Genomic DNA, 15107 nt, shown 5'->3' with positions numbered 1-15107 from the left:
CACACACATACATGCAGCCAATTACACACAGATCCACTCGCACACACACTGTACATGCAGCCATTTACACACAGATCCACACGCACACACATATATGCAGCCAATTACACACAGATCCACACTCACACACATACATGCAGCCAGTTACACACAGATCCACTCGCACACGCATACATGCAGCCAGTTACACACAGATCCACTCGCACACACATACATGCAGCCAGTTACACACAGATCCACACGCACACTCATACGTACAGCACACAATGCATACATAAAAGAAGCACCTCCATCTCACTGCACTCTGTCACGCTGCTGTCTCCCGTGCACATGTGTCTGTGAGCCTCTCTCCTCTTCTCCCAGCGTCCTCATTTTCCTGAAGGAGGGGGGAGCTGGACAGGCTCACATTCCTCCAGTACCTCTTGTCTGCGTGAACAGCTCAGTAGTGCGCAGAGCTGGAGCTGTAATTCTGAGCAGTAGGAAAATGTAGATCAGGCTCCAGCCTAATCCTAGAGTATACGATGTTCACAAGTAGCAGCTTGTTGCAGCCTCCCCCCTCCCCACTGGTAAAAGGGCAGCGCTAATCTTAGGCAACAATAAGGAGACAGAGGGCAGCCTGTGGCAGGAGATGCTGCTGCTCACGCTTGTATCGCTGAGTTCAGCAGCTCCAGACTTGAATTGCCGCCTCTGCCTCCTCCTTGTCAAACCCGGCTCGATGCCGGCGCGTCCTCGCTCGTGGGCGCATGGATCGATTCCCGCTCGTCCTCGCGGGCACTTCTTTATCAGCGCTTCGTTTTTGCCCATTGTCCGCCCACGGGGATCGAGCTGGGAATCGATCCACACGGTGATCAGACACGTCGGAAATTATCAATCGAGCCATCAGCGGCTCGATTGATAAGAAATTACACCGCCGTGTATGCCCAGCATTACACAGGTGAGTTATTTAGTCTAGCAGGTCTGAGACTGGGTGGGGCTCTGCATTCATTCTGACACTGAAGGCTGAGAGGAAAGGAGCCCTTGGCCTGCTGTTAGCTGGTGAGAAATTACAGCTGATGTAAGTTGCTCTGCGTTTGTTTCCTTTTGCTAAAAAAAAGACTGTTTTGTTTAGACTAGTTAGCATTACTTAGTGAGGTGTAAGGTATGGTGTGTGAGGTATATATAGACACATACATACATATACATCAGGCTTTCTCAACCAGGGTTCCCTGGAACCCCAGGGTTCCTTGAGGACTCTGCAGGGGTTCCTTAGCATTTTACCCCATCGTGGGGGAAGTATAATAAAGCACACTATAATAGGTGGTACTATAAGAAGAAGCACTGAATTGGGGGGTCAGGAGACAATATAATGAGTGGCAGTGTAACAGGGGGTAGTGAAATTAGCAGCCTAACCTATTTAAAGACCATGCCTCCTGAAAAATAAATGCAGGGGTTCCTCGAGACCAAAAAATTGTTTGCAGGGGTTCTTTGAGATCCAAAAGTTATTTACAGGGTTCCTCCAAGGTAAAAAGGTTGAGAAAGGCTGATATACATACATACATACATACATACATACACACACACACATATTGTGAGGTGCTAAACATCCACTCTGTCCCCTGGTGGCTGCTTGTGCCATCTGGTTTAGTGACAGCTTATCCTGTAACGTTGCAGCATTTCACTTACAGGGCCGCATCCATTACTTGGCAAATGTAGACCCTACCACCCATCTTGCTACAATAATTGCTATTCCTTGGCATCCTCCTGATTGCAGCAGCTCCCACATTGTCCAGGCAGCACATAACAGTATATGTTGACGCAGCCTTTGCTGTAGCTAGGAAAAGCTTTATAAGACATCTCTGGACCATAGACGCACCAGATTTAGTATTTTTTTTTTCCCCGTTTTTTCCCTTCTAAACTTAGGTGCGTCTTATATTTTGAAAAATACAGTATGTATCACTTTGATGGCATAGGTAATAAAAAGTTAATGCTGTATCAATAGTGACTCAGCTTATATGCCAAAATTGTCAGGAACCGGTAAAAACCCCAGAACCTGAAGTGGTTATAATCCACTTATAGTCTTAAACTTATAAATTTATAATCAGAAATACCTGATCCTATAAGAGCACAGGTGAGAAATACATTGTGTAAACTCAGAACTGGCAGTAATTATTGGGACCCTGGTATATAGTTATTTGGGTTGAAAAAAGACATACGTCCATCGAGTTCAATCAGAGAACAAAGCCTGCTCCTTCACATATCCCTGTTGATCCAGAGGAAGGTGAATAACCCTTACAAGGCCTGGTCCAGTTAGCCCCAAAGGGGAAAAAAATTCCTTTAACCATCTACAGTCTGGTAAAATCTTTTTAAGAGTGGCGTTTTTGGTTGAGTTGAAACCAAAAAGCTGCTCCTCAAACTTGAAAAAGCCAAAAAGCTTCCTTCAATTACCTACATATGAAGACACATTGTGGGATGCAGAAAAATCATTGCTGATTCTCTGCACTGAGCAGTCAAATTTGTTAATATTTGGTTCTAAAAGAAGTTTAAAGGGACCCTCAGCAGTGATAAAAAAAAATGAAATCGAGACTTACTTGGGGCTTTCTTCAGCCCCATGTAGCCCACAAGCTTCCTCTGTGTCCACTGAGTCCCCTCCGTGGTCCCGCTGGTGGCTCCGGGAAGGTGCGCAACTTTGGCAAAAGTTGTCCAAGCGCAGTACAGGGACCCAACCATCTATCACCTGTGGCGTCATCACATGCATTGCCGTAAGGGTCCTACGCATGCGCAGTAGTCTTTCTTGACCTTACGGAAACGTGCATCATGACGCCACAGGTTGACTGCCAGGTCTCTGTACTGAGCATGCGCGACTTTTTCCAAAGCTGCACACCTACCGGAGCTGCCAGCGGGACCACTGAGGGGGACCTAGAGGGCACAGAGGGACCTTAACTGGGTCATTATAGCTGAGTCATTATAGCTGAGTCATTATAGCAGAGCCAGAAGGAGGCAGGCTTGGGCTTGAAAAGACATCAGAGAAGACAGACTTAGCTATAATGAGCCTGAGCAAAGCTAGACTGAATGCTCAGTCGGGGATTTCTTCAGGGATGATTAGAAGCAGCCTGAGCAGTGAAGAATGAATGATATACAGTATCTGGTAAAATGGAACGTTATCCCCAGCCTGCGCTTCTGTAGCGATCGGATGCATTTGCTAGGGCAGAAGCTCCTAACCGCATCACTGGCTATGTGTTGCCGCTCTCTGCTCCCCCACAGATCGCCCTCCTCCTCCTCCTTGTCTAATAGAACAGGGCTACAAGAAAATGGCCACCATCGTCCGCATTTGCGGACATGCAGCGGCAATTTTCTTGTAGCCTTGCACTAACTACAGGCAGGGGGCGGAGGCAGAGCATCGAGGAATCAACTACAGTGGGAATGCATGGCTCAGGGAGGAGGAGAAGGTGATTATGGAGGAGTGAGTTAGGGAAGTTCACACCCGTTACACATAAGGGTGTGACTTCTTCCTGTGGCCAGCATTTTGCGATTTGTGACTCTTGGAAGAGAGCAGAGATGCATCTCTGAACTTGGCAGCAGCATATTGTTCCTGTACCACTTTATAGTACCAGAATACTTTACCTTATTGTGCCAGCAGCAGCATATTATTCATGCAGCCCTTTGCTCATTGCAGCAGCAGAATTGTTTCCCTCTAACCCCCTTCCACCCCTTTTGTGTAAGTCGGCAGAAGTATATCGTTTCTGAGGCCCTTCGTTGTGCCTGCAAAAGAAGCAGATTGTTACTGAGCCACCCATTGTGCCTGCAGCAGAAGCAGATTGTTACTGAGCCCCTCATTGTGGCAGCAGCATCAGAAGATTGTTACAGAACCCCTCCTACCTGCAGCATCAGCAGATTATTACTGAGCCCCTCATTGTGCCTGCAGCATCAGCAGATTGTTCCTGAGCCCCTCATTGTGGCAGCAGCATCAGCAGATTGTTACGGAGCCCCTCATTGTGCATGCAGCATCAGCAGATTGTTATGGAGCCCCTCATTGTGCATGCAGCATCAGCAGACTGTTTCTGAGACCCTCTTTTCTATCATACGTGACGTGTCATGTATATCTTAATGTTTGGCGTGATGTGTCACGACCTGGAAAAGGTTGGGAACCACTGTGCTAGGGTAACGGGGGGCAGTCAATAAAAGTTTAGAAACGGGTATAGGTATTGCAGGGTTTGACAAAGGGTTGATGGGCTGGGCTTTGGTTAAAACTTAACTAGAGATTTAAAAAAAACACACTTTATTTTATTGGGTCCATGTCACTTTATTTTAATTTTTTTACTTTTTGAAACTTTTTTTTTTTTGCCTAACGTTATTCAACGATTATTGCTAGGAGCAATCATTCACTTTTAACATAGGATCATGCACACGCATGAGCATGCCCATGCATGAGGGGGAGTATGCAGTGATTTTTTAAAGGGGATGTACATTCTACGTCCTGAAATGTACAACAGCACTAAGAACGTATAATCTATATCCTAAAACAAAAAGCAGCTAAGGTGCAGAAGGCAATATAAGTCCACCCTTGGTTAGGAGCTGCTTCTCATATTTTGTGCAATAAGACTGTGAATATCAAGAAAGAGAGCTCCTCTGTGTAGTGTGTATTGCCTTGTGTACAAATTAGAAACAAATTAGACTCATCGTTTCACAATTTTATGGTCCTGTTTAGAAAAGCTGCTGCTCAATGTTTAGAAAAGCTGATGGACAATGCACCTGAAATGGCTCTGTGTCACAGTGGCGCTGATTCTTTGTCAGTTAGCAGCTTGTACTCCCTGCATGGCTTGGCTGGTTCCCATCATCTGTGTTTCTGACTGATTGATGACTGTGTGGTTTATTTTCTCCCACACTCATATAATAGAAGTATGAACTGGTGGATGGACAAAATGAACAGACAACTGAGACAGTGCAGGGGGAGGACCAGAGCTACATTGTGATGATCAACTGAGACTTTGCCTAAGGGCAACTTTCTTCAGGATGACAGTGTCCCCAAACACATAGGAAAAAATTATTCAGGGACGCCCCGTGTAGGCACATCTCCTACACGGTCCCCTCCCCAACCACCCACCCGTCAGCCGCACCCTAGAAGCCGCAAAAAAGAAATTTAAAATCACAAACACTGGTCCACATGACAGCCCGGGGGCCCCCGGGCTGTCATGTGGACCAGTGTTTGTGATTTTAAATTTCTTTTTTGCGGCTTCTAGGGTGCGGCTGACGGGTGGGTGGTTGGGGAGGGGACCGTGTGGGAGATGTGCCTACACGGGGCGTCCCTGTAAACGATGCAATTCACGATTGCGTCCAACCAAAGCCTCCCATCTGAATGCTAATTTATGTAATTCCTGCTAGATTTGGTACAGCAGGCAAAGGGTGTAAGACAGTACACCGGATTGGCTGACTGGCGTCTGCTGGCCAGATAGAGGCAGGATATTGCTCTAGCTAGCTGGAAGTTAGCAATTGTGTTTGTTGCAGTTGGCATTTAGTTTAGAGATGGTGGGGTGAGTTCCCTGGAGGTGAGAGGTCCAGGGCTTGCCCACACTTCCCTCTAGGTGTCGCATGGTGGTTTGGGGGCCCCAGCGAGTGAGAGAGACCTGGGGCCCCCAGGCTGTCATGTGGACCAGTGTTTGTGATTTACAATTGGGAATTACCTAGTAATTATAGTTGAGTTCGCTGGAAATATTTTATCTCCCCTGTTTGACAAATGTCCAATATGTTTGTGTCCTTGTGCCTGGGCCTTGGAGCTCTTAGTAAGTGAACAGGCTGTCTCAGAGCAAGGTGTGAGGTGTTGTGTAGTGTAATCTCTCTTGCTCCAAATGCATCCAACATTTGCTGCGGAGAGGAACTAGTATGGCACAATGTTCCCACTTCAAGGCTTCTTTTGGCATGTGACAGAAGAAATGCAGCCTGAACCGGTATAGCAAGTGTAGAAAACGACCACTGAAGGAGACTAGGGCAGCCTGGTAGATACAATGTACATGTTTGGCAGAATGTGCAATACGACTACGCTCATACACGGGAGCGCAGCTGGGAAGAGGAAGAGGGTTCCGGCCAGCAGTAGAAGAGGTCGAGGAGTACATGAAAGGCCTCTGGAATAGCCAGAGGCTTCCCTCTTCCTGTGTATCTAACAGGTTTGCTTTAAAGGATTAGCAGATGGCTCTGAAGAGTTACTGCAGGTTATTTAGAATCAAAAACAGAAATTTGCCTTTAAAACAAAATGTACTGTATTTGCAATTATTCAGGTTGGAGTGAGCATTTAAGGTGTCCCACAATGCATCACTGCTGAATATGCAACTTGTGTCTTAGTTGTTCCTGAAAGCTAAACACACCTCCAGAACGCTGGAATGCAATGATGTGTTAACTGTACAGAGTCACACTACCACACTATGCATACAGACTGTTCCAGACTGGTTGATCCTCATCAGTGCATGGCATGAATTAATATGGTAATTAGGAAAATAAGAAGATTGGTGCTCGGGTATATACAAACAAAGACCACCTTTATCATCAAGAGTTAAACACAACTTTAAAAGTGATACTAATTATCACGAAAATCACTTAAAAAAAAAAAGTTATAACATACAAAACAATCCTTAGCTTAAAAAGCTAGTTGCCTTTATCTAGCTCAGCCCAAACCTAAGAGGCTGCAGTCCTCTTTTAGGCTCAATCCAAACTAAAGCCGTTCCAGACACTGATCCGTTTTTCCTTCCTTGCGTTCCACCACTCGCTGCTTGACTTCCTGCAATGCCGTCCTCTGTACTTCAGCGAAGGAAGGAAGGAAGGTAAGCTCCCCCGCTCACTGCATACTTTACATTTGCACAGATAGCCGGAGGGGGAGCGGGGACAGTGGGACTAAGGTGAGGGGGGCTGGCCCCTGCTGCTGTGCCCGCTGACCCCCTTCCTGGCTGCTTCCCCCTCTAGCTTATACCTGTGAACACCTGTGCTGAGGAAATGAGCAGGCAGTAGGCAATCCGGATCTGCCTCTGTTTCTGTGTAGAGGGAGATCAGTTTTTGCATTGCCTGCCACTACCCCTCCGTGTATTCAGGTTCAGTGAAGTCCCATCCGGGGTCCGTGAAGTCCTGACAAGTCCGGACCCTCCGTTCAGTTTTTCAACTGCACTACTTGTGCTTAGTGTTCCACCAATTCTTGATTTTTGCTCATAGAGCTTCTCTAGTTTTCTAAAGCCAGAGTTTATGATCTGCTCCTCGTCCATCCTCTCCCTCACCCCTGCACTTTCCACCCCACCTGCTGGGCAATCTTGTCCCAATGCAACATGTCAACTGCAAAAGTGTGTAGAAAAACAAGTATGGGCACAGTAATATAACAAGCCAAATCACTATCATGTCTTCCAGTGTGACCATCCACCTTCCCGTGTGACCATTTGAGACTACGTCGGACTAATGTGTCCCAAATTTTCTAAAACGCCACCAATCTAATGGAGGCAACCTAACAAATACCTATCAACTATAATATAATAACCATATCATTTGTATGCACTCTGACAATAGAAAATAGGAAAATAAGATGATTGGCTTTTTGGGTGCATACAAACAGTGTTTAACTTTTATCAAAAGTTAAACACTACTTTAAAAGTGACACTCATTGTCACGAAAAGCACTTAAAAAATAAATAAAATAAAAATAAAACATAAAATGGATTATGGTTCTATGAGGTAGGACTTGGAACCAGGGCTGTGGAGTCTGTACAAAAATCTTCCGACTCTGACTTGATACCTCCAAATCTTCTAATTTACATATAGCAATCTTGTTGATTGAAAGTATGTAACATAAAAAGCATTTTGTCACTGCCAAAGCTAGACCTTGGGAGGAGTAAATGTAAAGGATTCAGATAGTAACAAACATAGGTACACCTAGAAGGGATGTGCAGGTACTCTGCAGGGAAATTAGAGGATTCTTCCTCTTCTGCTGGGAATACACGAGTAGATACTTTCTTATCAATCGAGCCGCTGATGGCTCGATTGATAATTTCCGACAGGTCCGATGACCTGCCGGATCGATTACCGCGCCGGCGGGGACGAGCGGGGATGGCTCGATCCGGCGCAATAATCCTACCGTGTATCCCCAGCATTACACATTCTTCACACAAAATCTGAATCAGATTTACGGCTAATAGAGAACACCTCTGCATGCAATGTACACAACATCTGACTTTCGTGTAAGACAGATCGACATTTTTTTTTTCAAGGAAGTCACGCCTTTTCACGAGGCGTCAATGTTAGTTCTGCTGTGAAGTGGGTTTGCGCGTGCATAAGTGGTCGTTTGGATGAGAAAATTGACAACAAAGCTGATAGCTAGCTATAAAAGCCTGCCTCTCCTGCACTTAGGTACTGTTTGTTCATGCAGCATTTCTAGCAATTGTACCTTGCCACTCTGCTTGCTAGTTCCTGATTGTTACCAACCTTGGCTTGTTAACTAATTACACTAGAACTGCACCTACCCGTTTGCCTGTTTACCGTTACTGATTGAACTCAGCCTGTCTTGACTCCTGGCCTGTTAACCGATGTTGATTGAACTCTGCCTGCCCTGATCTCAGATTGATTACACTATGCCTGATTGTTGCCGATTCTGTACCTTTGCATGGCTCACTTCGAACTCAGTGTCACCTGTTCTCTCGTCATTGATGGGGCAATCACGAGGGTTGTGACTTGGCGGCTACTAGGCTGTACATTTGTCCAGTGCCCGCTAGAGGTAGCGGCCCATCATCCCTTGCGGGGTGCTCTGGGGAAGACCTGTAGTTACTTCGACTACTCGCCTTGCAAGAGAACATGCCTACCACTAGGGGCAGAATCATCGGAACCTACTTTTGATCGAATCACCTGCTTAAAGAGACACTGAAGCGAAAAAAAAAATGATGAGATTATGATTTGTATGTGTAGTACAGCTAAGAAAAAAAACATTAAGATCAGATACATCAGTCTAATTGTTTCCAGTGCAGGAAGAGTTGAGAAACTCCAGTTGTTATCTCTATGCAAAAAAGCTATTAAGCTCTCCGACTAACTTAATCGTGGAGAGGGCTGTTATCTGACTTTTATTATCTCAACTGTAATTGAACTGTTTACTTTTCCTCTGCTAGAGGAGAGGTCATTACTTCACAGACTGCTCTGAAAGACTCATTTTGAATGCTGAGTGTTGTGTAATCTGCATATATTATAGAGTGATGCAATGTTAGAAAAAACACTATATACCTGAAAATAAAAATATGGGAATATTTTCTTTGCTGCTAATCTTCTAGTAATTATTCATAGTACACAACCAATTCATTATATCATATATTTTTTTTTCGCTTCAGTGTCTCTTTAAAAACACACAGAGCTGTAGACACACTTTGAGCGCTTTCTGAGTGCTTTTTTGACCATCAGCGCTTTCGCAGCGGGGTTTTTTTTCATGCTGAAATCAATTTGGAATTGGCCTTGTGACGTCGCATCCAACCACCTCACCGTACCGGTGCTATCCCGTTTGGCGCCTTTGCTTGTCCCCTCCCCCCCCCCCAGGTTCTATGTGCACTCCGTTCTCCCTAGTCACACGCCGATTGGTTGCCTAGTAACTTGGCTGCGTGTGTGACGTCTGATATCATACGCCTGTGTATGTAGAGCGTAGTGCCCCCGGAGCCAGCAGAAGGACATTTAACATTAGGGGGACAGCATCAGGGATTTTGATGCAAACAACGATTATCCCGAAATTGCATGCTGTTACCGCCGCACACCCAATCGAGCAAGTCCGCCCAACATCTTTCAGCATGTGCGATCGACTAAGGCAACCAATTTCGTCCCGAAATTGGTGGCATTGTCTGGTCGGGCATGCACTTGGCGGCACCGATTTTCAGATTTCGGATGGTCGATCGGCTGCCAAGTTGCCTGATGTATGGCTACCTTTACAGATGGATCTTAGGAGATGCAGTGATTCTTCCACAGTGTATAAAGCAGTGTGAAGAGCACACAGCGCTGAGGGAGTCCAGTACTGACTGTCAAGGAGTTTGAGATGTCAGGAAGTTTGTTATCCATATGCAGATGGGTTCAGTTATAGATACCTGTAGTTGGGAGAGCTTGCTGTGTAGCAGTGATGGTGTTGAATGCAAGGCTGAAATCCACAAATAAAATTCCTTGGGATACCAGGTACTCTAGTATAAAATGCGGACACATGTTAACACCATCAGTTGCAGACTTATTTGACCTGTAGGCTACCATGAATAAAGTGCAGGTGTTTTCAGCTCCCTTTTAACTGGGCAGCACGGTGGCGTAGTGGTTAGCTCTCTCGCCTTGCAGCGCTGGGTCCCTGGTTCGAATCCCAGCCAGGGCACTATCTGCAAAGAGTTTGTATGTTCTCTCCGTGTCTGCGTGGGTTTCCTCCGGGCACTCCAGTTTCCTCCCACATTCCAAAAACATACGGATAAGTTAATTGGCTCCCCCTAAAATTGGCCCTAGACTACAGTACTTACACTGCATAATATAGACATATGGCAATGGTAGGGATTAGATTGTGAGCTCCTATGAGGGACAGTTAGTGACAAGGTATATGTGTGTGTGTGTGTGTATATGTATGTATATATATATATATATATATATATATATATATATATATATATATATACTGTACAGCGCTGCGTAATATGTCGGTGCTATATAAATACTAAATAATAATAATAAAATAATAATAATAACTCATTGCAAGGTGGATCATGAGGTCCTGTAAAAAAAAATAAAAGGTTCCCCATACATTTATAAAATATATTTTCCTCTAAATCCTGTGAAAGTTGCTGCAAAAGATATGTTGCACGCTGAAGGAGGGGGGGAGGTACGTGGGGAAGAGTTCTTTTCAATCTTCTGTGCTTCTTGTACCTGTTAGGTAGAGGAGCTCTCTCCATTGCTTCCCTGTAATTTAAACCTTCTAGCTATATATATAAAAAAAAAAAAGAACGCAATGCAGTATTTTTTATTTTTTTATGCTGCAGGAAGTGTGAGGTGCCTGACTCAGAATGTGCAGAAATGTAGTTATGAAAATATTGTCTAGTTGTAAGCTTCTCTATGCATGCTCAGATTTGTTTTTAATGTATATGTGTGTGTGTGTGTGTATATATATATTATTTATGTATGAAATATAATGAATATGTATATATTATGATTTTTTATTTTTTTTTATATTTTTTCATCACAGAGCAAAATTGTTAGAGTGCTGAATTTGTGGCAGAAGAATAATGTTTTCAAGAGCGAAATTATCCAACCTCTTCTTGACATGGCAGCTGGTATTCTTCCTCCTGTTGTTACACCTGTCTTGCCTAGTACTGCTGCAGCTTTCAACACACCCGGTAAGCTCAACTATTCGGGTATCAAATATTTATTAACCATTGCTTTTCAGGTAAATCTGATTATTTAACCACTTCATTCTTAAAGGAATACTATCTATACCCAAGTGTTCTAAAATGACAATGTACAAATAATGTCTAAGTAGCTGTGTGAACATTTTCCTACTTTTCATGTTAAATATTAGAGGCAAAAGCTTTAATTTATTGTGTAGGATTTAGCTATATTGGGACAAATCAATTGCAGAAGAGGTGTCTGCTTCAATGCACAGCCAGTGTTGCATATCAGACTACAGAGTATTTTTCTCTGAAAGCAAAAACAGTATGAAAAGCTGTGACAATTACAAATGTTCTTAAAGCAGTAGGATCAGCCATACTATGCCAGGGGGAAAAAACACATATATAAGTAGATAAATACTTGATCTACTTACATAACACATGTATTATACTGTCCACATTTTGATTTCAGTGAATATATATAGTAAATTACGAGAATTCTGTTCCTGGTGGGGTCCATGTCTTTTGCCCACAGTTAAGGCTAACTCGTGATGTCATTTCTGCCCTTTACTTTTTTCTTGTCTCCTCCAATCACTGAGTCACCTCAACCTTGCTTGTAAACACAAGTGAGTAGGGGATTAGGTTTCAGATAAGAAGCTGCCAGGGAAATAAAGGGAAGAGGAGGAATAGATTGTAGATAAAAAGAACTCCCAGCATGAAATTCTTTGGCACGACTACTAAAGGGCCAGTGTTCCTTAAAGCGGTATCGTCACCATAAAAATCAAATTTCAACAGCAACTGGTCTGAGTGTATTAAGTGATACAGATGCTAATCCTGCACTCAAAACTTTCAAAACTTTTTCTGCTGTTATGATTTGGAGTTATCACATACTTAAGGAACACTGGCCCTTTAGTAGTCGTGCCAAAGAATTGCATGCTGGGGGTTCTTTTTATCTATAATCTATTCCTCCTCTTCCCTTTATTTCCTTGCCAGCTTCTTATCTGAAACCTAATCCCCTATTCACTTGTGTTTACAAGCAAGGCTGAGGCGACTCAGCGATTGGAGGAGACAAGAAAAAAAAGCAAAGGGCAGAAATGACATCACGAGTTAGCCTTAACTGTGGGCAAAAGACATGGCCCCCACCAGGAACAGAATTCTCGTAATTTACTATATAACATTCACTGAAATTAAAACGTGGACAGCATAATACATGTGTTATGTAAGTAAGTCAAGTATTTATCTACTTACCGTATTTTTCGGACTATAAGACGCTCCTGACTATAAGACGCACCCAGGTTTAGAGGACAAAAACCAGGAGAAAAAAAAATACTAAACCTGGTGCATCCATGGAGCAGGGGCATCTTGTGGATCTTCACCCCTCCATCCCCCAGTTATTATGCCCACCCTGTGCCTTCTTTGTATTTCTTGTCATGCTTTGTTCCTCCTGGGTCCTCCTTTGCCCCCAACATGACCTCCTCTGTCCCCCTGATGATTGCCTCTGTCCCCCTGTGTCCTCCTTTTCTCCTTGTCCTACTACCGTATGTCACTGTGTCCTCTCTGTCCTTTGCCACTGTCTCCTTTTCTGTGTCTCTGGTGTCCTGTGTCATCTGCCTCCCTGTGCCCTCCTGTGTCCCCTGTCTGGTGTCCCCAGTGTGCCATCTGCCACCCTGTGCCCTCCTGTGTCCCCTGTCTGGTGTCCCCAGTGTGCCATCTGCCACCCTGTGCCCTCCTGTCACCCCTCTGTGCCATCTGTCCTCCTGAGTGTGTCCCCTCTGTGCCATCAAACCTCTGTGCCCCCTCTGTCTGGTGTCCCATGAGCCATCTGCCCCCCTCACCTCCTGTGTCCCCAGTGTCCTCCATTGTATCATCTGCCTCCCTGTGCCCTCCTGTGTCCCCAGTGGGCCACCTGCCACCCTGTGCCCCCGTCACCTCTCTGTGCCATCTGTCCTCCTGGGTGTGTCCTCTCTGTGCCATCAACCCTCTGTGCCCCCTCTGTCTGGTGTCCCATGAGCCATCTGCCCCCCTCACCTCCTGTGTCCCCAGTGTCCTCCATTGTGTCATCTGCCTCCCTGTGCCCTCCTGTGTCCCCTGTCTGGTGTCCCCAGTGTGCCATCTGCCACCCTGTGCCCTCTTGTCACCCCACTGTGCCATCTGTCCTCCTGTGTGTGTCCCCTCTGTGCCATAAACCCTCTGTGCCCCCTCCGTCCAGTGTCCCATGTGCCATCTGCCCCCCTCACCTCCTGTGTCCCCAGTGTCCTCCATTGGCGGTCGCTGAAGTGGCCCTGGCTTGGCCTCCCCTAGCTCCATGTCACCCAAGTAGCAGTCAGGTCGCACCACTATCACGGCCAGTAGCGTCCGGAGAAACCTCAGGATACAGGTTTCAAGCCTTCAGGTGCCACGCGGCCAATCGAGGGAGCGCTGCAAGCCGTGTAACGAGGTCTTCGGGACCTCCGTGCAGCTATCCAGTCCCCCTCGCCGCGACTCCAGCTGATACTGCCCTGCTATGTGGCCAATCAGGGGGAAGCGCTGTGAGCCAATCACGGGGGAGCCGATGGTCTCGGAGGCGGGACAATGGCTCCGCCAGTGGGCCAATCACTGCACTCGCTGCTACTGAGCAAGTGCAATGATTGGCCCAATAATGGAGCCATTGTCCCGCCTCCGAGACCATCGGCTCCCCCGTGATTGGCTCACAGCGCTTCCCCCTGATTGGCCACATAGCAGGGCAGTATCAGCTGGAGCCGCGGCGAGGGGGACTGGATAGCTGCACGGAGGTCCCGAAGACCTCGTTACACTGCTTGCAGCGCTCCCTCGATTAGCCGCGTGGAGGCAGGGACGGCAGGATCAGCTGGAGCTGCAGCACGGGGGACTGGATGGCTGCATAAAGGTCCGGGATATACCATACCAGAAGGGGAGGGGGGGGGGGGCGTGCGGTGAGAAAAACAAAGGAAAACAAGGAGACTAGATACACAGGAAGGCAGATGGCACACGGGACACCAAGGGTAGACTCGGTGACACACATTGCAAAGTAGGACAGAGGGGGCATTTATGGTACCTTCAGACTATAAGACGCACTGACTTTTCCCCCCCCACTTTCAGGGAAGAAAAAGTGCGTCTTATAGTCCGAAAAATTCGGTATATATATGTGTTTTTTTTCCCTGGCATAGTATGGCTGATCCTACTGCTTTAAGTATGTGATAACTCCAAATCATAACAGCAGAAAAAGTTTTGAATGCAGGATTAGCATCTGTATCACTTAAAGAGACACTGAAGCGGAAAAAAAAATATGATATTATGATTTGTATGTGTAGTACAGCTAAGAAATAAAACATTAAGATCAGACACATCAGTCTAATAGTTTTTAGTACAGGAAGAGTTAAGAAACTCCAGTTGTTATCTCTATGCAAAAAAGCCATTAAGCTCTACCACTTTCAAAGTCGTGGAGAGGGCTGTTATCTGACTTTTATTATCTCAACTGTTTTCTTTTTCTCTGCCAGAGAAGAGGTCATTAGTTCACAGACTGCTCTGAAAGAATCATTTTGAATGCTGAGTGTTGTGTAATCTGCACATATTAGAGAATGATGCAATGTTAGAAAAAACACTATATACCTGAAAATAAATATATGAGAATATTTTCTTTGCTGCTAATCTTCTAGTAATTATTCATAGTACACAACCAATTCATTATATCATATATTTTTTTTCGCTTCAGTTTCTCTTTAATACACTCAGACCAGTTGCTGTTGAAATTTGATTTTTATGGTGACGATACCGCTTTAACAAGTTTCCT

The 15107-nt window shown here is 45.3% G+C and overlaps 1 protein-coding gene across 6 annotated transcripts in view; it reads left to right on the top strand.

The window, feature by feature from the left end:
* SCAF8 (SR-related CTD associated factor 8) overlaps window positions 1–15107 on the top strand; it is a 593726-nt gene that overhangs the window by 122448 nt on the left and 456171 nt on the right. For all 6 annotated transcript variants that reach the window (XR_011019400.1, XR_011019399.1, XM_068231893.1 and 3 more), the window contains one exon: window positions 11179–11329. Coding sequence is in view for 4 of the 6 variants with exons in the window: in XM_068231893.1 (XP_068087994.1) it covers window positions 11179–11329 (151 nt within the window). In the remaining 2 variants the exon portion in view is untranslated. The remainder of the gene's footprint in view (window positions 1–11178; window positions 11330–15107) is intronic.

This window comes from Hyperolius riggenbachi, chromosome 4 (assembly GCF_040937935.1).
Source record: "Hyperolius riggenbachi isolate aHypRig1 chromosome 4, aHypRig1.pri, whole genome shotgun sequence".
Classification (NCBI taxonomy): domain Eukaryota; kingdom Metazoa; phylum Chordata; class Amphibia; order Anura; family Hyperoliidae; genus Hyperolius; species Hyperolius riggenbachi.
Note: the sequence above shows the minus strand (reverse complement) of the source record. Positions and strands in the feature narration are given on the sequence as shown.